This window comes from Myiozetetes cayanensis, unplaced genomic scaffold, assembly GCF_022539395.1.
Source record: "Myiozetetes cayanensis isolate MyiCay16 unplaced genomic scaffold, myiCay2020 scf1, whole genome shotgun sequence".
In the NCBI taxonomy this organism is placed as follows: domain Eukaryota; kingdom Metazoa; phylum Chordata; class Aves; order Passeriformes; family Tyrannidae; genus Myiozetetes; species Myiozetetes cayanensis.
Window position 1 is genome coordinate 128,610,420 of NW_026086604.1, and position 25,405 is coordinate 128,635,824.

A 25,405-nucleotide genomic window follows, 5' to 3' on the forward strand; every position below is an offset into this window, starting at 1 on the left:
ATGACTAGGAAGCAGAGTAAGGTACCAGCTTGAAAAGTCACTTCAACAGTATAAGGTCCTTCAAAAGCCCTAGTAGCCACTTCTCCATCTCTGAATCTGGTTTAGCCCAGCTTTCCACATTTAGCCCACTCCACTACAAAGCATCATCTCTTATAGGCACCACTCTCCTGAAGAAAGTAAAGGTTATTTTGGCCTGATTCATAGATTACTGATGGTAAAGAGAGCATTTCCATGAAATTCAATACACTCTGGACCATATCTAGAACATATAGTTACTTTACTCACCACATATTCAAACACAAGTGTCAAGGTTTCCTTGGTGTGAATGATGTCATGAAGCAGCACAATGTTTGCATGTTTCAATCCTTTCAAAAGAGAAGCTGAAAAGCAAAACAAACATGTTATCTTAAAAAGAATCCAAATACTTTACATTGATTGGCTTTCTTTTTTTTAGTGACTTAGATAAGCTTCATAACCTGACAACCAATTGTACCTTAGTATCTTCTATGTTCATAAATTCCACACATTCAGTGTGTTTGAAGAACACACCTTCCAATTCAATGCTATTTTCTCCACCTTGTTGGTCAAACTCAACCTCACTCTGAGGCCAAATTGAGCTGTGGTTAGAGATGCTTTCCTTACACAACCTCCTCTAAGTGAATCAGTCATGTCTACTCAACCAGACACAACTCTGCTTCTACACTCAAGGATAATTTTTTTGTCTCAAATGAAAGTCAAGCATGTCTTTTCAAAACATTGTCTTTCTTATCCAACACAAAAGAGCTGCTGTATAAACAAAGTGCAGCATCTTTCCCAAGAATAGTGTTTTAAGCTGTAATTCTTCTTTCTCTCAAATGTAACACAGGTTTGATGGAATTATTTGTATTAGTCTACGAGAATAAATACATGCTATTTTCTCACTTATTTTTTCAATGACACTAGCTCACATTTTCAGAAAAGACAAATAAATATTTATTTAGTGAACTTTCAGGTAATCTCCACTAAATTTTTTTTACATCATAATACATATTTAATGTTCGTACCATATTACATATTTAATGTTGCACAAGACATGGCATATTTTAGCAATATATGCTGACACTCCATATGTTGTTACCAATGTCACTTTGTCATCGGTGCCTTGTCATCTCACACATACATCTGAGCAGGACTATCAGTCACCCCAGCAAGTAAATAATATAGCCTTAAGCTGTGCCAGGGTAGGTTTATGTTAGATATTAGGAAGAAATTTATTACAGGGAGAGTAATCAGGCAATGGAATGGGCTGCCCAGGGAGGTGGTAAAATCACCATCCTGGGAGGCTTTTAAGATGAAACTGGATGTGGCACTGAGTGGCACCACAATGATGTTGGATCAAGTGTTGGACTTCATGATCTCAGAGGTTTTTTCCAAGCTGGTTGATTCTATGATTCTATAATAGATACAAAGACATGCAAATAAGTGGCATATTTCTAAACTGAAAAATATGCAACTTGCTTCTGTCACCCTCCTTATTTTGTCAAAGCAAATAATGAAAGACCAAATGTGTGTCTCAATTCTTTACTATGCAAAATGGAGACTAGGGAGCTTCCACAGCACTATTATCCCTTGCTGTCCTATTAAGGATGTTTTGAGGGTGTTTCATCAGGCGGAGGCAACTCCAGGGGTTTCAAAATAGGCTAAGTACACATCATCTCTCATACTGGTCTTAAAGAGATCAATCGGACAAGTTCATCACTCTTGGAAGCAACACAAAAGCAACATGGCATTGGGCTGCATCAGTGTTTGCCCATGAGCATCCTCAGCAGCAATGGAGTTCACACTAGGCAGAAAGCAGATAGAAAAGGGGAAAATATCATAAAGCTGCTTCAAAGTATTACCAGAGATATCCTGATGACAGGACTGCTAACCTGCAAGCAAGCTCCATGACCTGGAATGAGGCAACCCTTCAGCCTGGCTGAATAGGTGAGAAGAAATGTTTCAAAGGAGTTTGCTTTGGCCTGCACTCCACAGCTCACACTATTTAGAAAGTCAGCAGTCTTTTCTGTGCTCTGAGTATGTTGATACTGAATTGTATATCAGCTATTGTAATTACAATTAAACTTGTTAAACATTTAATCAGTGCATATCTAGCAACTTTTAACATTCCACAAATCGAGCAGAGAAGCCTTTTTCTTAAAGAGCCATGTACAAATTTCCTAGTGTGAGAAATACTCACTTCTTGATATATTTGAGAGAGGACAAATTCATCGAAGCAAAACTACTTTATTAAATGAGTCAGATGAATCAGGTGTCTCCCTCTCCAAGGAGGCACACCACTCACCAAAATGGGTGACCTTTGCCCCAGGTCTCCCTCCCCCATTCCCCCTTCATCTTCTTCCTTTTTTGGCAAATCTTTAGCATAGCCTTTCCTCTTGGTTCTTAACAACTCTGTGCGTGTGCAAGGAACAATCTAAACCACATTTAAGCAATAAGCAGCTACAAGCAAGAAACAAGGGTTAGCCTCTGCACCCCTCTCGCCCCCCCAGCTCACTCTGGCTTCAGCAAAACATCACTTAATTTCTCACAACAGGATCCTCATCTTATAGTTTGGAGAATTTCTTGGAGCAAAAGCTCAGAGAGATTTGGATATGTTGGGGTTTTTTTGAAAAGAGAACAATGAAAAACTGCTACTGGAAAAAGGTATGTATATAAACAACAGATGACGGAACAACTGTTCTGAAAGGTGTCTTCTACCAGAAACAAGAACTTTTAACTTTGGGGAAACCCTGAGAAGAGTTCACCTGAAGTAACTGAGATTTCACCAGTTCTTCCCTCAAACCTTGTCAAATGACTATACATGCAGAGACACTGGGAACATAAAAACTGTCTCCTAGCAGAGCCTGTCGAACTGTAATAGTATTTATGACCTCTGTCAGCTTTTGCTGTTCAGATCATCACCTGGGGCCTTTAATTCCTCTAGCTGGCCATTACTTTGTTGCTAGAATCTGTATATGAGTCATTAAAGCTTAAACAGTACATTGAAAGCAGCTTACCCTGAGGTGTTTGCAAATGCTGTTGTCTTCAGACCCCTCCCCTCTCTTATTTATCTTCTCTAATATACAATTCTCCCCTTTTACAGCCTCAATATTCAACATCTGCCATATATTACAAGAACTACAAAATATCACCTGCAGGGTGAAATTTCTATCTTCTTCGTTAGGCCAAGTAAAATATAGTAGATAATATAGCACAGGGAGCAAAATCATCTTAATTGCACTAATTTACACCATAGAAATAAGCAATTACACTATCAATTTATATTGTGAGAAACCAAACATAACTGGTGAAAGCAAGAGAATTGCTTCATGTGCTCGTCTATCAGGACTCTTACCAGATTGCCTGTCTTTGTGAAAACACTGCTTTGCTTCTTAAAAAAAAAAAAAAAAAAAAAAAAGGGGGGGGGGGAGGGGAGGAAATTAAACAGAGAAAAAAAAGTTGTCTGAAATAAGAAAGCTGTTTCTTCCTCCACAGAGTACTTTAAAAACAAAATTAAATATAAACCGATGGCTCATATAGGTTTTTTTTCCAGGAAAAACAGCCTTTCAGAACAGATGACCAATACACCTCCTGTTTTGGGCAAGTTTTTACTCAAAGGGGATAGAACTTTGGATGAACTCCACTAATTCAAAGACAAAACCCAGAAATTCACATCCAAAAGAATAAAAAAGAGTCCAGGGAATCTATCAGCGTCAGCCTGAGACAAGACTGACTTTACCTTTGAAGCTGCCAATGCAGCTGCTACTGGGGCTCAGTGAGAAGTCAGGTGTTGCTGTGCCTGGTGTTAGTTCTAGAACAAAATAATTCTCCCAGAGAACACCATCTCCATCCAGTGATTATCACCCACAGATTTCACACAGAGTCGTGATAAAAAGACTAAAATGTTGTTGAAAAAGCATTGCAACAACTCACAAAAAGTGCAAATGATGTACTAGTACTTGCTGTATCCTTAGCATGTATTTTTAATAACAAAATTATACAATGCTGCTTCAAAACTACTGGCACTCTTTTTTTTACCCTTGGTATTAAATGTAAGATAGACAGATGGCAGCACTCTTAATTAATTTCCCCAAAGAGTTCTGAGGAAGTAAAGCAGCAAATAATGTTAAAATGCTTTTTTAGAACACTTTTAAAAAAATATTGTATGGGTTTGAATTGCCAGGTTCTTGTTCTGTCACCTGTGTTTGCACAGTCCCTCACAGCAAATTCTAACAGTAAAAAACAGGGAAGATGAATTGTTGACATACTTTAACAATTAACAGCATCCAAGATAATAATTTCTGTGACTTGTATGCAAGTTCATGACCTGAGCTGATAAATGTACCAACACTCAGCACTTTTCATCAAGGGCTAATAACCATATTTGCATACTTAAAGGAAACACATTGCATTTGCTTGAATAACTATCACAGACTTCTCCAACAAGGGGATGCTCTCATCTATTATGAGCTACTGGCAAGCTGCCATATCGCTTGTGTTGGTCAAGGAGATTTTTTGCTGTTCCCAGATGAGCTGAATTCTAAAGTACACTCACTCTACGAGCAAGGCAAGCCAGATGGACTACAGCCAGCTCTTACCCAAAACCTGAGTAGCATCAGTAAATCAGTGCCTTGCTCCCTGTGGGGTTTACAGCATCAGCTCAAGCTTGACACTCCATTAACAAAGCCTTGAGATTTTTAGATCAGCCTCTGCTTGGAAGTGTTTTGAGAAAGGTTATTCCCGAGTCTCCATGAAGTAACATTTCACAGCTGCATGACAAAATCAACAAAAGTAACTATTACTGTTGACTCCCAGGCCACACAGAAGAACTTTTCACTAGCAAAGATAGTACTTTTGGACATGGCAAGTACATTAAGCTTGAACGTTAATTATGGCCCTTTTGATCATCCATTCAGTCTTTCAGCTCCTGACTACCACTTTATTCTCACTAGATAAAAGGGCCATCACCCATGATTTCTGAATTGGCTGAGATTTCAGTGACATGGAAGCTTTTCTCAGTAGTGGAAGAAGAACTCAGCCTCATGCTGCTCATATTCACCATAATGTACAACTGCTGATGATGCTCTCTCATATTTCCTAAGATATGCAAAGGTTGTGATACTCCCAACATTTTTCTAAAAAGTATAACAATAAAAATGCCTGCTTTCCTCAGTATATGGTAGTAGGAGTGTCCTCTGGGGTTACCATGCACCAGTGACAACAACTGCCCATACTGCTATTCACATGCAGTGCTCACCTTTTCTCAGCGTCACTCTAGGAGGACATCTCTCATTGGGAGACATTTACTCTTGGAGATTGCACACCACGGCAGCTTGCACTTCTCTAATACTGTTAGTGCAACTGTGCATCTTTGCTGCCCTGTTGGATTTCTGAGATGCCAAAGCACACACAGTCTATTCAGTAACACTGATTTGTGAAAGCAAGTAAGCTGCTGTGCTTCAGAGCCAAACAACTTATCTTTAAAATTCTGCAGCTTGTCACACTCTGCAGACAGAAGGGTGCTCTCTGTCAAAGTGCCAACTTCCTTGCATAAACAGTTGGGTTCAGTCTCTGAGCTCTCCTGGAAAGGCACCTTTAGTAAGAAAACATTCATGGAGGTTTTTTCCTATCATCACGTGTTCTAAACAAACATTCAAATGTGTCTTACTGCCTGCACAAACTACAAAAGTTCTGCTTCCCTCCCAGCAACTTATGTTTCAATCTACACACCTTTTAGAGCAATTTTTAAAATTTGGCCTGAGAGCACCATGTCCCTTATGCTTCTGATCCACTTCCCACACAGCAGGGCTCTCTGAGTGCAAAATGTTACTTAGAACTCTACCACAGAGAGGGGAATTCAGTATTCTGTTGGTTTTGCAGTAATAAATGTGCAGAAATTTCCTTCTCAGAAATGCAGACCCCAAATCTACACTTTGCTATTTTCCAGTTCACCCATCTGAAATGATTTACTACAACCAAATGCTTTGCTTTCGTACAATCTTAATATAATAATATTCAATTCGGTGAAAACTGTACATTCTAGGTGAGACCACACTGACCAGACATTTCCCATCTTCTCACCACAGGATATATTCCTCAGAATGATCATTATTTATAGTACATATATTATCCCAAGTAATTGATTTTAGAGCTGCATACCTACAAATGCACAGAACTGATCAGCTTCCACTCTGATCTTAGGGAACACAGTGCAATAAAGATATATGGGTCACTCTTCCACTTTGAAAATTTTTTAGGAGGAAGTTTCTCAACAAATTTCAAAAGATTTTTTGAGCTACAGGAAGAAGAAAAAGCAGAAGAACAAACTTCAGATGGGTTATTATGTAAGCATAGGTCAATTACCTTCTTTACAGCTAATTCCAACCTCATGGCAATCTCTTCTAGATTTAACAAATGGTCTTTATTCTAGTTTTTATTAAGTCAAAGAAAAAGGACAGTCTGGCATTAAGGAAGCACACAGTGCTTCACAGGCTTGCAAGAAAGGATTTGGTAGTCCTTCAACTGTAGGCTGCTCTGCTGTAGATTGATCAAATTAGCTGCACCTACCTCCTTAGTCTCAATTCAGGCTTACACGAGTGGCCTGAACATTTAACCATGTACTTTTTTTACTTGTGAAACTTCTACTTGCTGCTCCTTCTTGAAAGTGTAGTGTGCTATTAAAGAAGAAATACAGGAAAAGTGTGTGTGTAACAACACACAGGCATCTTCAAAGCTGCTTCTTGCTACGGCTGTAGTCCCCTAAGCAAACGGCAAGTCACAAACCTGCTGAAACCTCTTTGCCTATTGAACTGGAACAAAACACTGGAAGGACTGATCAAATAAGCTCTGAAAAGCACTACAATGTATTATTCTAACAGTTATACAGAAGACTGCTGCCATATGAAATAAATGTCTCTTTCATTACATTCTAGATATAAATTTATGCATTGTGTATGGTTTCCAGCACTCTTCAGACACAAGTACAGATGGAGGTTAAAAATAATGAGACATCATCCTATTAAAGTCAGACTCTTGTGGAAACCAGCTGCAATATGCTACTCCTGTCTTGTAGCAGCCAGTCATATCTTGCCTTCACTGACCATTTCAGTATTCGAGAGGAGGAAACTGTGTAAACCAAAAATATGGAGTGTGTACAGAAAACAGCTCTATAATGCAGGTAGCATATGAAAACAGGAATCTTTCTATTACTTTTTTATGCTCACATAGCATGACTGGGACTAGTAGTACAATTATTAAACCATCACTGGCTGTTATTAGCCTTGTTATGGTGATGAACTTCAGGAACTGTCTTCACATAAATATCTATCTACATTAGGATGACTTTGAAAGTTTTCAGTCTAAACAGTTCCTCCCATCTCCCAAAAAACAGGCTTTAGTAGCAACTTCCATAACCCACTGAGTAACTTTCCCTTTAAAAAAACCCCAAACCTCTCAACACCATGTTTTGGAGTAGAGACTCAAAGTCTGGCAATACAGAGGCCTTTAAAATAGAAATACACACTTTGCCATCTCCATGAAAATTCTTTAAATTTGGTCAAGTTGAAATTTTTGAAATTACTTCTTTGGGTCAGCCTCACTATCAGCAGTATGAAAGGAAAGAGGAAACAGAAAAAGGGGGAGATGGCACAGAAGGCCACGATTCACAGTGGAAGCTGGGATGGCTGGGTAGAGAAAGAAAAGCCAGAGGACACATTTTTTTCACAGGTAGAAAACCACAGGAAGTGAAAAGTAAGACCACGTAGACAAGACAGAAAAGGGACAGGGCACTCCCACACTGGGTGAGCAAACATGAAGGGGGAAGTACACAAGAGTCTGCAGACACTAGCACATATTCTCCACTGATCTCCATACCAGAACTCAAGATTTCCACAGATTACCAACCCACTGCTTTCAGCAGGAATCAATGAAAATGTCTGGCAGTTTCCCACATTCTCCTCCAATTTTCAACAGCTATCAGCTACCATTTCAGGTCAAGTAGGATGTGTCCATACAAGAGCTAGCAAACACAATGAAACATTGGAATGCAAAAACCAGAAAATTGAATATGGATTTCCAGTTGCTTTTCCAAACACTTAGAAAAGTATATAAACAAAAATCTAAATTAAAATACAGAATGCCATCCCAAGTGCTCAAAACGAAGACAGACTGCAATTACAGGGGCTGCTGCAATGAAAACCCATCTTCTCCAAGATACACATTCCTGATGTCACTACCAGGAGATAAGCCAGCTCACAGCTGCTTCATATCTATCTTGCATTTATCTCACACTTCCACAACCTGTAAATTCACAGCGTAACTTACCCTGCAGTGGCCAACTTATGTGCTCATAACCATTAAGTATTCCCAGGTCTTGAATTTTTTTTTAAGATGGAATAAGTAGTTGCTTAACTTTTACTTTTATACAGGCCCAGGTATGAACTTGATCCAGCTTTATTTTCAAGTTTCAGTGGAAGGATCTTGTCCATCCATCAGAGAAGCTGAAGACTCTTCCAGGTCCAAGTCAGAAAAAAATCAACCTCATCTTTAACCTTACCTGGCTGAGCATCACATTAAGTCACTCAAGCTGATATCATCACCATGTTCCTCATTTTCTGAAATACGTCTGATCTTAATTCACTTATAAGAACCACAGAGTGCACACAATTATTACAGAACCCCAAGAAACCCTGTACACTGATATTACCCAATGCTATGCAAGTACTTTGAAAGTCATCTCAAAATCATCATTTAAAAGGACTCTTAGCAAGTGGGGTGCTGACAAGATGAGCAAATATTTAAGTAGTCAGAGTAGAGTGACGAGTGTTCTAAAAAATTTCAAAACCATCTGTGTTTTAATAATGCACAGTAGGTGCCTATAGCTAGAGCCACCCATCAAGAACACAGAATTAAATTAATTGATCAGCATCCGACACAGGCAGAGATCACACAGCAGGAGCAAACATGGTGCTGTTGTATAATTAAGGAAGGAACAGTACAAGTAGAGGGACCAAATTAGGTTTTCACAGCTAAACTTAATTCTGACAACTTCTGAATGATTGACTTTGCAACCAGAATAAAGATCCTCTGCTGTAAATGGTATACCTGCAATATTGATATCACAGTGGCTAAATGAGGGAGTAAATAACCAACTACTAGCACTGAAACTCATGCTCTGCTGAAGTCAGTGGGCATTCTGTTACTTGCTTTTCCCAATGCATCAATATGACAAGAAATCACTTAACCTTATGTACCTGTAATGAATATTTCTTTTGTACACAGGCGACAGAAAGGCATCCTAGGAAATCATTTAATTGCATTAACACGAAACTGAGTTTGTCTACCAGCATACTTTAGCCACTACGTACAAATGAGGAATTCTACAAAAAAGCTGTTTTAGAAAAAAATTACTTTTGCTCTATTTCTCAGTGGGCTATTTCCTTCAGAAGAAAAAAAAAAGAAGAAAAAAAAGCAGAGTCATTTGTCAGGCAGGAGAAAAAAAGGCTTGTGGCATATGTCTTGCTATTTTTCAAAGAGAGAGCGAGACAGGATCCTTTAAAAGATCATGTCAATTTTCTTCTTCTGGGTGGGTGAGGCTCAATACGCCTTCTTGCTCATAAGTGGAAAATAAAGCTGGAATGCTCATGACATTGCTTGTGGAATGGTTTAGATGTTAAAATGTTAAAGAAAGGCAGACTAGTACAAAGTTAGCAGTACAAAGCTAGCAAATAATAATTTTTACAACTATTTTAGTAAACAAAATTAATCACATTGAAAACAAGGCATACTGTTTAAAATGTTTTTAAGGACAGGAAATAACCTTAATTCTGGCATCTCTTTGATGCCTTCTATAAGCTTTGTAATAAATTTTTCTTCCACATCCAAAAATAGGCTAAGCACACAGACTATAAAATGGCAAGATTCCCTCAAGTAACTTGTAAACTAATTTCCAACATGAAAAAAGCAAAAAAGGGATGATGCAAGCTTGCAGACACTACAGCAGCAAAACCCAGTGGAAGTTAAATTTTTTTCTAGACTAAATCAGTTGAAAGAGATTATACTGGAAACAGACTTCCCTGCTTTACCACCAACAGCAAAGCTCTTTGGTGCAGACAGTGCTGGACATCCACTTTGCAAGCACATAATCTGAAAATATGTTCTAAGTGTTCTTATCCCATGTAAAGGCTCTATCAATTCACAAGGTACAGATATGCGATCCTCCTTCTGCCTTTTCCTTGAGGTCTCTGGGTATTGTCTCAGTTCTCACCCTTCATTTAACTGTCATTTACTCTTGCAGTTCATAGCACCTATGAACAATGTTAGTTGAATTTAAGGTGCAAGCAACGGGGAGGAGACAAAAAACCAGGAGTCTCAGGATTATTCACCCCAGATTGTAAGTGAATCTAAATCAGTATGACAGCAAACTTTACAAATTTACATTTAAATGACAGTGAAGACCTGTTATTACCATGTCACTGTCTAGAGCAGCATGTGCTTATCGAAATCTTGTGGACAGTGTTCAGCTTGGAAATTTGCGTTTTAAAGGACAAAAATTTTATTTTAAGCAAGAGATCGTATGCCCCTTAAAAAAGCATCTGGCCCTCAAAGAGCGCGGGAGAGGTGCTAGAACAGAAAAAGACGGGCTGAAGGAATGTCTCAGCTTCATGGAGTTGACAGTCATAGCTGACAGTGACAGGGTGATGTGAAAGTAAAGTGATGCTTGGAGAAGATGTAGTTGAGGTAAGTTAGCCATTTCTATCCTTCTACTTCTGCTAAAAACATACCCATAGTTTTCTAGTTGAAAATTAAAAATTACCTGTGTAGATGCACGACACCAATCAGTTTATGTATCTAAATCATATTGGAAGGCATTCTGAGCCACAACATAATTAAAACACGCTCAAGAAATGTGAGAAAATACATTAAAGGGATCTGTGAGCATAACCCATTAACACCACAGGTGGCAAGAATTTTTTTTTATAGGCCAACTCAACAGTCAACAGATTTTCTGTCTACTACATACAGATATAAAACATCCAGCCCCCTTGAAAATATACCATTCTTCGATCCTGTTGTGTCATTCATCATTATAATTAGAGCAATTTACTGTTTGCTTTTCCAGATAAATTTCTTTTTATAGAATCACAGTAATTAACAATGACAGTAGCAAAATTGATAGCACTGCTTCTTAAAGTACCCTTTCCTCTAAGATGACACTACTGCCTTGACAAACTTTAAACAAATGGTCTCATCTTTTAAAGTTTGTGTCTAACAGTGCTTGTTCCAGTCAAAACAGGTTAGCCTTTTCCAAGATAGGACTAGAGAAGAAATATGCTCTTTAATGTTGCTGACCTTTTCTTCAAACAGTTCTCAGAACTCATTCATTGAAAGGTGGCCTTCAAAAGCTGCACTTCAGGTCAAGGAAATTATTTTTCTAGTTTCTGTGAAAATTTTTCCAATTTGTCAAAGTTTACGTCTAGTCAATGGAAAATTGTACTTTAAAGCTGCGCTTAAGCAGATAAAGTCTCCCAGAGAGAATCCGTCCTCCCTGAGGTACATTCAGGTATATGCCAGAGGCAGAAGAAATTTGAGACAAGAAGTCTGGAGTCCAACATCAATTATAGGACAGTGTCATCAGCAGAACTATTTTGACAGTTTCCCCAAAATCACAATCACGAACCTGTTTTTGGCTGAATGCATCTCCAAGTCCCATCCTCCATTTCTGCTCCCCCCTCTCTTCACTCCTGCTAATGACAAAAAGGTTGGGAAACGCTAGCCCTGTCCAAGTAGACTCCCTACTCTTGATGCCATAGGCTCCTTCCTGGCTGAGGCCAGCCAAAGTCACCAACCTTTCCCATCTTCCCATTACTGCTTTCTACACCAGGTACTACTTTGAATGGCCTTGGTAAGTTGCATTCTTCCAGACCCGGTGGGATAGTTGTAATTCTCTTCCTAAGATCGTCACACCAACAACTATTCTTAACCTCCATTTCTCCTAGTTCTCCTCGCTGCTGCTGCCCAGGTATGGACAGTGGCAAGAATTCCAGTGGGGCAGTCTTCCTCCAGGCTACCAGAGCACAGTAGAAAGGGTAGCAAGAAGGCTAGAGGAAATACAAGAGGGAAAAGGACACAAAAATGCATGGACAGTGCATGTAGAGCTTTTACTTCTGTCAAGATCAGAAAAAAAACCCCAACCAAAACTAAATACAAAGGGGAGGTTTACACTTTTGCAATGAAAATTACCACCTGAAAAAACAGTTTCACAAGGGGACTTTCACTTCAAGGCTAAGGACAAGCCAACAAACCAAAATCCAAGAGTTTAATTCTTGGTTCGTCATGCCACATAGTACATGAGCCTAGAGATAAAGACAATTTTTTAGTCTGTCTCTTTAAATATTTCTTGCTTATTATTATAGCTAAACACAAAAGTGACTCGCTAACCAAACACATGAGACATGAAGGTTCTTATTCCTGAGGAGAAATGGAACAGAAGACAAGTAAGGCACCTTAGCAAGTAGCAGGATCTAGAAGAACTACAACATGCCTAGTTTTTCTCTGTAACTTATAGTATATAAGTATATATAAGTTACATATATATAAATTATATATATAAGTACAGTATTTCTCTATAACTTCCATTTTTAATTAGAAAGGCAAAGCAAATAGAATACTAATAAGTTGAGTGGCTGAATCAATAAGTGTAGCAAAACCTCCACCTGATGAGCTCTTTCTACTTGCAAAAATCAAGCAAGGAGAAAAATCAAACTTTAGCTGTTGATTTGATTTGACCAAGCACAAACCAGATCAGAGCACTCAGTGTATCAGCATGTTGCCAGTACTGGACCTGAACATCACCGAGTTACTGGATATAACCTCCTTATAAATGTAGCACTATCACATGGTCAAAGATGGGACTCTGCCATCTCACCAACTGAACCCAAACAAACTTGCCCAACAGAAACAAAAGACTGCACAGCAGTTTAAATTCAGTGTAAGCAACAGTGTCATGCACATAAGAGCAAGGTTTAGGAATATGGCAATACCATAAGTGCTTTGAAGCAGTTTCTGAACCTCTGAAAGTCAGTGGAATGCATGTTGCTCTAAATAATCTTTTTCTGAACAACCTCTTGAAGACAGCTCATCTGTAACAGTATTTTGAGATACTGCAAAAGGGCAAAAACATTTTTAGTTTCTACAACTAAAGTGAGAACATCTCAGTGTGCCAGAAAACACAGCTCAAGCACTGTGAAGTCCTTGGAGCTCATTACTAGTGATTTGCTGCCTCATCATCTCATCCCAAGTAAATCAAAGAATGACTCCAACAAAGTCACTAAATTTTTATGGGCCAAGTTTTTCTGCCAAAGGAAAACAGCCTGACCTAAAAAGGTCACAGGAATCAGGACAGAAGCAAGTACTCATAGGCACTAATAAATTTCCTTCCTCCTTCATCATGGCCATTTACTGTGTATGTTAAATCAGACATTCTGCAACAGTAAACTGCGCCTCTAAGGGAGATTGATAAATGAGGAATACTAAATCCCTGTTCCAACACATGCCAGAAAGCTTTGGCTAAAAATCAACAACTGGTTACATCAAAAACTCCTAAGAGCACTTTCCAGTTTAGATATTGATATTAAAATAGCATCAGCCAAAGAGCTAACATTCACAAGGCTAAACATTAAATACACAACACAGTTCAGTATTTCAAATAGCACTAGCCTTATGGAAACAGAACAGAAATATTCCCAAACAAAAAAAAGGAAAGATCAGTCCATGAAACAGGCACAGGATCACTACTCATTTATTTCTAATTAGTGCTCAGCAACCCAGTGATGACAGATCACAGACTCCAAGAGGTCCATCAAAATGCTTCTCCCCCAGCTGGTTAGGATGCTTACATATGACAGCCTGATAACATTTGAAACAAACTGACAAGATGTCCACAGATTAGCAAACCTGGTCTGAGGCAGTAAAATACACTCCTTTCCCAAAGTTCTCTGACCACAATAAACTATTTACTTTAGAAGAAACTACAGTTGTGTATATGTATCTTGAAGGTATCTTTAACGTTAACTATGAGTGCTGCACAATCATAGGAAATGCAGTGGTGTCACTGTCATTAAGGAGTGTATGATTATCTGCAGGTATATTTCTGACATTTCGTTGGTCTTTAACAAGTGAGGTTAATAAAACCTTGTCCTTGTATACAGTTTGGCTTTCATTTCACTTCAGGAGCTTTTATAAACTTGTTTACATAATTCCCAAAGATGTAGATTTATAATTGTCAATGATTTTACAAGGTTAATGGCCTCTGTAATTAAAATGAATGAGAAGCTGAACTACTTAAAATTTATGCGCTTCGGTCAACCATAAAAACAGCAAACTCTGCAGAGAACGTGGGTGTATGAACCAGAGTAAAAAACCCACCTTTTGCTGACAGCTCCAAAGCAATGCACAGAAAGGGATATCTCTTAGTGGTGTACTTAAACTCTGGAGTATTTGGAAACCTAAAATTTTATAGAATAAAGATGAATGGAATTTCCAGTCTAGTTTCCAGATCTAGATGCACTCTGAGAAATACTTTTATTCCAGAGGTAGAAGTTGAATTTAACAAAGAAGCACACAGACACAAAGCTCAAACTGTCCTACTGAAGGCTCAAAACCACAGATTATTTTTTTCAGGAGCATACCTATTATTGAAGATGATTTTAATTTACTTTAAATCTCACTTTCTTTTATTTTTTATTTAAATCTCAAGCTTTTAATTAGTATATTTTTTAAAAAAATGAATTTAATTTGTAAGCCTCTTGGAGTACTGGCAGAAATCCAACAGAAAGGTGTTAATGTCTTGAACATATTATCCACAGGTATAAACTCTTATAGGATATTTAGTTTGACCTCTTCAACACAAAGAGCAATTTTCAAGCTCGTAAGTTTTTACTGAGCACATTTTTAGAAAGACATCCATTGTCTTGCAACAACCCAGCTGCAAAAGTCCCCCAAAACTTATTCACATTTTTGTAGAGTGGGAAGTCCATCTAATCCTTACACTGATAACTTAAGCCAAGCCTGTTTAATCAGGCTTTTAATGGAGACTACACAGTGCTCCAAAAACTTCTCTTTTGGCTTTATATAGATTTGTACTAATTTGTGCAAGCAAGACTGAGAGACAGCAGCATACAGACATACATCAACGTGATCACTTGAATTTTGTTTGTGAGCCGCAGCTACAACCCTTGGCTTCTCCACTGGCATGCAAAATAAAGCATTTTTGATTATGCAAATAGTCCTCTTCTTTGTGAATAGGGCCTCAATTGATTCAAATGCTAATTCTGTTAGAAACCTTGATGCAAAGCCAGTATTTCAACCATGCAAGCTTTATAACCAAGGCCTTCTGAGAAACACGTAACTGGAAATTGAAAAATACCTTTTAGAACTACAAATACATCAAGTAACCTGGAAAAGTGTGAAAGTTTTTTACAGCTTTCTGTCAATGGGCCTACAACTTGTTGGGTTTTGAGTCAGATGCCCCTTCAGGAACTGGCAGTTTCCTAACGGTGGCAGTGTAGGCACTGCCACGCTGAGAAAACCAGAAATGAAACAAAAAGAGAAGCAAATTTTTACCTTGTCCAGAGGTTAATATGCTAAATGGTTGGGGTTCACGTCTTCTCATTTTCTTGATAAAACCTTTACACAATCCAGCAAATGCTTGTATGAAAATTTTCTAGCCATTATTAAACATATTTTTTGAGCCCTCACTGCACACAAAAGAGCAAGCATGCATCCTGGATTTCAAAGAAAGAGGGGGAGAGGGAAGTGAGTAAGAGTGTGTGAAGAGTGTGTGTGTGGGGGGGGGTGTAAAAAGTAGAGTAGATTATATTTTTTCTAGTTATAAAATTTTGGAAATATTTGGACCACATAAAGGGATGTTAATTTGGACTTTTTCCAAACTAAAACTTCAAAATATGGTGAGAAGTTTTTTGGTTGATTGGTTGGTTGGTTTTTTGTGTGGTTTTTTTTGTTTTGTTTTGTTTGTGTTTGTTTGTGGGTTTTGTTTTTGTTGTTTTTGTTTTGTTTTTAGTTTGCAAGTGTTGCCTAAAATCAAAGAAAAATTCTCTGGACAGTTTAGTAAATAAGGTATAGAGCAGGTCTTTAATTAAAGCATCAAGGTGTATAAAATACATTTAGCACAAGCACACAGAGGAGCTGTTACAATTTTATAATACTAGCTAATTATCACATCTAACCATTACATCATGGCCTCAAAAACTGTCCATCCCCCAAACCTCCCTTAGGCCCTCCCCTAGGTATGCCTGACCACTTTGAGTCAGTGGTCTTCTATGACCCCTCCTTCCTCAATATCTTCCCTTTTTTGTAAACACCTCCCATCCTGCTTGGAGCCATTTCAACAATTCTGGGCCCTCTGGATAGTTTTGTCTGAAGTTATATCAAACAATGTGTATATTATGTTCTTTAGGTACACCTTCAACAGATTGGATGTTCTTGCTAAAATCTTTCCTTGACAAAGAACATTAAACAGAATTTCAAGAATTTGGCACAACGGGTGAAAAAGGGTCATCAGTTATAAAGTGTTAAAAGCTATATTAAAATTCTATATACTCGGATCTGAGGATCTTGAGGACCTTAAGGCATCACGAGCAGTTTTGATTTGCTTTCTTTTTTTATTAGCTGTTTTTAACCTATCAGAGCAACTGGGGCTCCTTTGTCCTCTCAAGTTTTAGGAGATATTAGGAAAGGGAGAATGTTTTCAAATGGAAGCCAGCCACACTGGCACTGCCATTACCCTGTCTGCAAAGCTAGCATGCTGGTACACCAAGATTCCTACCACCTTCTGGATGTTCATCATTGCTCTTGCTCAGGGAAAACCAGCTGATAAGTAAGTCTAAATAAAACTCGTGGATCTAATTACCTGAGCTGTACAACTAAGATGGGCTTCAAAGAATTAACTCTCAGCTTAAGTTGTCTATAGCCAAAAAAAAAAAGAAAGTGTCAGGAAGCTTCCACATGAGGGCCAGAGCAAAAAGTTAAATAATATAAATTACCTGTCATTGAAAATGCAAGTTTTGTAAATATCTCCTCATGAGTATCTCCTCATGAGAAAAACCCACAGAATCCTGATTTGCATTAACCCCTTCGTAACACCCCAAAGTAAAAGTCAAAGAAAACTGGTCAATACCACTTCTGCACTGATTAAACAAACTCTAAACCAAGCATCACAAAACACAGATGACAAACAAGCTATATCAGATCAGAACAGATACAAATCACTGAGTTTAGCATACCTAAAATATCCTTATTTACAAGGCTTCCTCCATTCATTTTGTTGTAAGTTCACTTTTCAGTTGTCTCCAGCTAAATGTGCTGCCAGCTGAGAAGCTGTGGAAGTTTGTGACAAGTGGCCCAGACCTTAAAAATCCAGAAATACAAAGTTCCAGATTCTACAACTGTATATCCTGTAGTGATGGCTTTTAGAGACTCCACAGTCATGATTTGTATTTTAATAAATGGGTCAGAGGTGGAAGGTCACAATATCCTATTACCTGTCTCTGAACCATCCACTTCCCCTTCATGTCAGCAGAAAAATGCGATACCTTATCAACTTCTTTTTCAATATTGCTTACTCAGGAAGAACATTCAGAAATAAAATAATGTGGATATTCATTTTCATTGCTTTGAAGAAGACAGTAGAGGTCAAATTCTGATTTTGAAATGCTACTCTCTTCATACTGATTATAAAGCCTGAAAGCAGTAACTCCACCCATGCTGCAAGAAGAAATCCCTTTATGAAGCATTTATTTCAGTTCCATATAATTCCTGAATGATAAATCTCCCACTTCTCCCAGAAAAAAAAAGGAAAAAATTGAACTAAAATATTTGCAACATAATCTTCAGCCTATGGAAAAATACAAGAGAAGAAAAGGTGTAGTGCTGTCTACTGAAGGAATGGTTTCACCTAGACAACTGTGCCTACAGCATCTGACAGCAGGTAGATCAAAGGAAAAAAGGAACATGTGAAGAAACAGAAAAAAACACGTAAAGGAGGAAAAGAAAAGATTTATTTTTTTTTCTCACATATATAACTTTAGTATAAGATGTATCTGTTCAAGACAGACTTTTTCCTCTGTCTTGATTATAATTAATCTTTTCCTTCATATGAGGAAGGTGTTAGTGTTCCTTTTTAACTACAGTGGCTGCTGCCATATTTCATGCCAGTACAAAGATGCAGGCTGCTGAAAATATTTCTCAACCGTTTCAAAGTTTAAAAACAATTCATCCTCAGCAAAGTACTGTGTTATACTCATTGTTATACTCATGTCTGATGAACCAAGACTGTTTCATATCATATTTTTAAATAAATTACACACACCAGGAGAATTAGGATAATTCATTCATTAACTTTCTGTGTTAAAAACACACAAAGCTGTTCTGATCATGTTTATGTATTATGACTTAAGTCAGTAGCAAGAAGATGATCACTTCTTAGACATTACTTCTGTTACAACTTTCACAGGAAGAATTTTATCTTTATCTAGATGTGGGTTCAAGTCCAACTCACATTGGACGTTCTCTGAGTTGATCAAAGACAGTTCACACCCTTCACAAATGATTTAGTTCTTTGGGGGACAGGGTTGATTGGCTTTTTAAGTCTTAAAGACATACAGGAGACAAATGACCGCAAAATACACATATTTACCCATACACGTCTTTCCACATGTGTAGTGATATATCTCCTTCAAGGGGGAGAGACGTAACACCAGGAAACCACACAACCTTCTAACGTCCTTATTTTGCATTTACCCAAAATTGAAACTGATTCTGCTGAGATACAACAGTTATCTACTGGTTTTATATGTTCAAAAGACCATGGATAAAACTCTGACCAAACCAGCTCAAGCACTGAATTGCCACCTTGCCCTGGTATTTTCAAAGTCCGGGAGCCAGCAGTGGAAAAATACACACAAAACACTAGGAGATCTTGACAAAGACAAATGACTTTGTGTAGATTTGAAGTCCCTACTTTCACCACAAGGCAAAATGGTATTGTTGTTTAGATCATTCCTTTCGCAAAAGGGAGATATAACAAAGAAACATTTCTCTGCCTCAACACCAGATTGGTATCAAATTCTTACTTCACCAGGTGGCCATGGAAGATACTGGCACTTTGAAGGGTGCCTTAGGGTCTCTGAGCAGTTCAAACTGAGACATGCCATCACTTGCTAGCATCTCCATTCATATTAAGAAACTGGTATCTGTATCACCATCCTATTGGGATATCGTCACAGATTAAAAACTAAAGCTACTTGTAGAAGGATTAACTTGGCTCTACATTTTATGGTGGCAAAATGTGCTATAAGAGGAGATTGCATTTTCATGCAGCATAAGAAGAGTGACTTAACAGCTTCCACTCAAACAAGAAAGTCATGAGGACTGCATAAAGGTTCTGCATGACTTATAGATGGGATTGCCAACCTCCTTATATCTTCCATATTCTGTAATTGTCATGTTTTTCTACCCTTCCTGTCATACTATCAGGGGTAGTGAGAGCAGTAGCCCAGAATCTGCAAGGCAACAGTTCTGACTCCTGCATTAAATAGGGAAGAGAAGAAAAACAAGAAAACTGCTCTGAGCAGAAAGCCTCAGCAGGGGCAAAAGCCAAGTCAGAGAGCCCTGAAACTCGGAGCAGAGGAAACTGTAAGTAAATGCCATGCTGAGGCATTTCAACAGCATTTCTGAACTAATGGATTTGTAACCTTCCAGCACTGGAACAAGCTCCTTTATCCAACACCTTCCATGTGAGCACTGAGGATGCACAGACAACTTCTTTGGTGGAAGTAGGGCAGAGCCTGAAAGGTCTGCCATTAAGCTAACATTACAAGGATGAGGAAAGAATTCTTGATGGCAAAATGATCATATTAAAAAAAGAAATCGTCAAAGTGTCACACCATTCTTTTCTTGCTTGAACTATGCTCAAGAACAGAAGCCAGAAGAAGGTCACAGCTTGCACATCAAAAGTACTGAAAGAAGATTCAATTTATACAGCTGTTTTCCATCTCAGCAGACTACAGATAAAATATTGGAGGGAGAATGGGAGGAGGACAGAGGGAATGGAGTATTCTGTGGAACAGATTTAGCTCTATGAAGCTGGATAATTTGGAATTTGCATTTGTACTTCTCAGAAAAGCATGACATTTTTCCCACATGATGGGAGTTCATTATAGAGTTTAAAATTTATATAATGATTCTCAAAGGGAAATACCATAATTTATATTGCATTTATGTAATCCCATCTCTCCTGAAGGGTTTCTAATTGAGAAAACCACTAATTTGTTAGAGGGAAAAAAAGGGAGGGAAGGAAAAGCTATGTTCAGCCTATGAATAGCAAGGTACAAAAAAACAAGCACGACATACTTTTTCAATCTCTACCATTTCTTAGCACCCTACATGGACAGAAGCTTTCATTTGGTCCACTAAAAAGAAGTGAGAAAGTAGCACAGTGCAATTTGTACATACTGAAAAGCAGGAAAAATAATATCATAGTAACCACTTGCACTCTATACAAAATTGGACAACTCGTGGCTCTCCCATGTTAATCTGAGATAACCAGGAGTTCATTTCACCTGTTACAGGCAGCCAGTCCAAATGTATTCAGGGAAAAGCAAATGATAACTGTCAATAAAAAAAAATAAATTAGCAGCCAGTCATGGCTGAGGAGAACAGCAGGAGGGAAAGCAGAGTAAAGATGAAAGATCCTACTGCTTCCAAGCTGTGATTAATCACATCACCAAACATCTAACATGCTTCTCTTAGACGTATGGGAAAGCACATGCAGGAGAAAGCACAAATGAAACATAGTTGAAAATCTCAGTATCAAAAAAATGCTCAGAAAAAAACCTGCAGAAATGAAAGGCAATTTTTATATTATTAATGTTCAAGAAGAAATAGCATGCATTTCTCTGCATTGTGAGAGGGTATTTAATAATAAGTAACATCCAAAAGTGTTGGAAATTTTAAAAGTTGACTTCATTTCATAACAAATGTCCCAGAAACATCCTTTTCCAAATGTCCTTTAGTTTTTGAAGCCCACCCACACTTAATTTGGAAATCCTGTATTTCTCTTTTATCTTGAGGAAGCATACAGTTTGGGTAAGGCCACAGGATGACCACAACAGAAACAGTTCAGACAGAGAAATAAAAATTGCTGGGTCTCTTACTTCTGAATACTTCTTGAGCTCAAATATTCAACGACACAGTGTCCCAGAGGTTCTTGGCTTGTGTGTTTTATTTTTAACAACACTGAAAACCAAAGCTGTTACGACTATAAGCTGAACTGGCTTTGCAAAGACTTTACAGTTAATTGAGCCATAGCTATTTAGCCTGCAGTAGGTACCAGCTCTGCCAACTCTGTAGGCAAGGAAAAAAGTTCCTCAAGCGCCAGCCAAGCTACTGTCCCTTTCTTTATTTACTTAAATGCTCCAAAGCAATGTGGCTTTTGGGGAGAGTGAACTTGTCCTCAGACTCTAAAAACATAAAGACACAAACCCCCTATAGTAACTCACGTGACATGTATTCTCAGAATAGTTACATCTCCATCATCTTGAATGTAATCTCTTGAAGTTCCCTGAGGCTTGATGAGCCAAACACATATGAAGCTTTTAGGCATTTCAGTTATGGAAGTTTACATTTCTTGGCTGGAATTTATGAAGGAAATATGAAAGTCCTCCAAACTCCAATCACTCAGAAGAAAGGAGTTGTCAAGTGTCCTTAATAAAAAAAGAAAAAAGCAAAAGCACCCCCCAAAAGAACAACAACACTCCCCAAAAACCAACCAACCAACCAACCAACCAAATGAAAACAAAATCAAAAAACAAACCAAAACAATGTTGCATAAAATGAATAGGTTTGTTTTTTGTAAGTGGATGATTTAACTTCTGAGAAAAAGAACACTTTGTTCTTTACTGAAAGGCGAAGACAGGATTTTCATTTCAATTTTCATTTTTACTTTCTACCAGTAGATTAACCAACACTTCTTAAAAAAAAAAAAAAAAGGCAGATATTGTTTCACTGTGCCCTTGACCTACAGCATACAACCTTCCAGGCCTACTCTAATACAATGAATAGGAGGTTTATCACAGAGAGTCATCTAACTAGTGCCATGAGGTCATTTGTTGACTTAAGTGTTGTAAAGATCATTAGGCCTTGTATCAGTCAAAAATCACTGAGCTGGGAAGTGGGTGAAATAACTCGGGTAATAATTTAGTATGACATCACAAGAATTATATTTACTTAGAAAAAATACAATTTTCTGGAGCTCTTAGATGGTACGGGTGCTGTGTCTCTAGGATAATACAGAAGCACAGCTGCTTTACATCACTTGCAGTATTGTTACTATAAAGCAGTGTTTTCCATTGTGCACCAGTTAGGAACACTGTGCAATAAATTACACATTCACTTAGGTAAGAGTTTTCTCTTGGCAAACTGCTAATTGTCCCTGTATTCTTTTCTTAGCAGTTACTCCATTTCAATTTTCCACAGAACTATTCTGTGAAGATTTCTCCCCTCCAGCCTGACAATTTCAGAAAGGGAGGCCTCAGAAAACTTTCCCAACGTCAGAAATTCTGTCTGGTATAAATATATGTTCTGGGGAATAATTAAATATATATTATAATAAAATATAATTATATATAATAATATATAATATTATAAAATATAATATTATATATGTCCTAGAGAGTAAAGGTAAACTCTAATATATTTCTTAGAGACTCTTTCATGTTCTCATTTTTTGTTTCTCTTAGAATCATAGAATGGCTTGGGTTGGAAGGGATCTTAAAGCTCATCTAGTTCTAATCCCCCTGCCATGGGCAGGGACACCTTTCACTAGACCAGGTTGCATCCAACCTGGCCTTGAACACTTCCAGGGATGGGGTAGCCACATCTTCTCTGGGCAACCTGTTCCAGGGTCTCACCACCCTCACAGTAAAGAAATTCTCATATCTAATCCTCATATCTAATCTTCATATCTAATCTAAACATGCTCTTTGCCAGTTTGATGCCATTCCCCCTTGTCGTGTCACTACATGCTCCTGTAAATAGTCTCTTTTTGTCTTTCTTGTAGGGTCCCTTTGGGTACTGGGAAGTTGCAATTAGGTCACCCTGAAGCCTTCTCTTTTCCCGTCTGAACAATCCCAATTCTCTTAGCCTTTCCTTATAGGAGAGGTGCTCCACCCCTCTAATCATCTCGGTGGCCTCCTCTAGACTTGCTCCTACCACACAGTGAGATAAGATGGAAGAGGCCTGAAATTTTGAAGACTTCTGTGGCCAAGAGTTAAGCATCTCTCTTCCATGCTCTGTAGTAGCACTCAAATGCACTAGGTTTTCTCCTCCAAGTCACAGAATAAACTTATTCAGTATGCATGATGAACTGCTCTTTAAAACTTAAAAAAATTCATTAAGCAAATCCTATATTCTTTGTAATCTTACAATGCAAGAGAGCAGACTGCTTCCAAAGCACTTATGTGCTATTTTTGCATGCCACTATGTAGCAAAAACCCCATAGCCTTTGACAGTGGAGTAGATGGAAAATTATTGTCTGGGCAACTGCCAAATCAAAGATTAAGAGACTGTCTTATCACCTGAACACTTTTGAATGTGAAACAAAAATCAGTACAAATAGCTATGAATTGCAAGATGCAAACACAATAATTAATATAAAGAGAAATAAACTGAAAGTGGCCAAATCATGACATTTAAATGGAAAAGTACCAAAACACATACAAAACATGCCTGGCTTGGATGATGCTTTGAAAATTCATCTAGACCTATGGGAAATGAAACATTACCATATACTAAAACACTGGAATAGAGTTTTATTACTGTAGTAAATAGCAATATTTCCAAGGGTGGAAATTGAAAACCAAATGCAAAAGTTTTCACAATTAGGATGGGGAGAAAAGAATTTTATTTTTTTTTGCTGGAGAACACAGTGAGCAAATTAACCTCAGAAACAAAGTGCCAATAAAGCCAAGGGATGTTTGTCTACATACATATCCAAAAAACAAAATCTTTTTCATGCAGGATATGAGTAATATTATTATTCAAAAGTAAAAAAAGATAACTATAGAACTATAAATCAAGCTGTTCCTAGAATTAGAATCTACCACAAAGTTCAGGATTTAGCCTAGATGAACATGTGATACTACAGGAAACAAAGGGAATGAAATATCTGAAATGAAAGTTAAGGTCAGTGAACTTTTCTGCTGGCTACAGTGGGTTTAATCACACTTCCAGTGTGATGCTGAAACATCTCTAAACAGTTGATAATGAGAGTTACATAAAAGAAAATAAACCACAACTACACTAAACCAGAAATCATTTGCTAAATTGAATTCTGCCAAATTTATTTTAAATGAGAAAATAGCATGTCAGCGAATTTCAGACTCTGTGGTATCTCAGATATCAAAGTTGAAGGCACATTTAGCCCACAACAGTAATATGGTGGCCTGCACCACTCACATATATGGGGTCAGAAAATCGCATAAAACGTTTAACACACTCAGGTTACACACCGGAATCAGTTGGGCTTTTTTTTTTTTTTCCCCTTTTTTTTTTTTCTCTCAGGCTCTTCAAAGGCAAATTAGATTATCTCAGGCTAAGTAAATTAAATTCAGAGGGAAACATTCTATAAACTGCATGCCGTAAACTTGTACATCTGACTCAGGATAGGTTGAAAGAACATTTAGCACAGGCTGTTTCTAAATTATGTTCTAGAAATTCAGTGGATAGCTGAACAGCACCAATAAATCTGTCACATTTACCTACTTTCATTCAAACCTATGTAACTTTGATGAATGGTAGAAGACACATTACAACCCATATCTGCTGTAAAAGCAGAATTACTTTAAAAGCTTTAATTGAAGTTTCAACTAAAGCTCCCTCAGACATTAACTATTATTTTTCTTATGAAACTTCACTAGGTTTTTTGTTTGGTCAGTTTTGGTTTTTTTAATTTTTCCTTCCACTTTCTGTTTCAGCCAAGTTAGTGCTTGTCTCCGCAGTCACACATTCCCTATTTAAATCCTGCATTTTCCTATTTTTCTTAGACTTTTTCTTTTATAGTGTTGTTTTTCTTTGCACTTCATTCTGCTGCTGTCACAACAGTAACAATGCTTCCCTGTACACAGACAGCTACAAAATTCCCTCAGCATGACCACTTCTTTAAGATTTCAGCCTGTAACTTCCCCCTAATTAACATCACACAGCATCCCCATTAGGAGTACTGAGCAGGAATGCTATTTTCTTTCAGTCAAGAAACCATGAGAAATGTTAAACAATTTACTTGCAGTAGTTTTAATTTACAACTAACTAGATT

General features: G+C 37.8%; 1 protein-coding gene across 6 annotated transcripts in view; it reads right to left on the minus strand.

Annotated features, from left to right (window-relative positions):
* CDK14 (cyclin dependent kinase 14) overlaps positions 1 to 25,405 on the minus strand; it is a 309,078-nt gene that overhangs the window by 177,303 nt on the left and 106,370 nt on the right. For all 6 annotated transcript variants that reach the window (XM_050333417.1, XM_050333452.1, XM_050333444.1 and 3 more), the window contains one exon: positions 286 to 380. In XM_050333417.1, the coding sequence (XP_050189374.1) occupies positions 286 to 380 (95 nt within the window). The remainder of the gene's footprint in view (positions 1 to 285; positions 381 to 25,405) is intronic.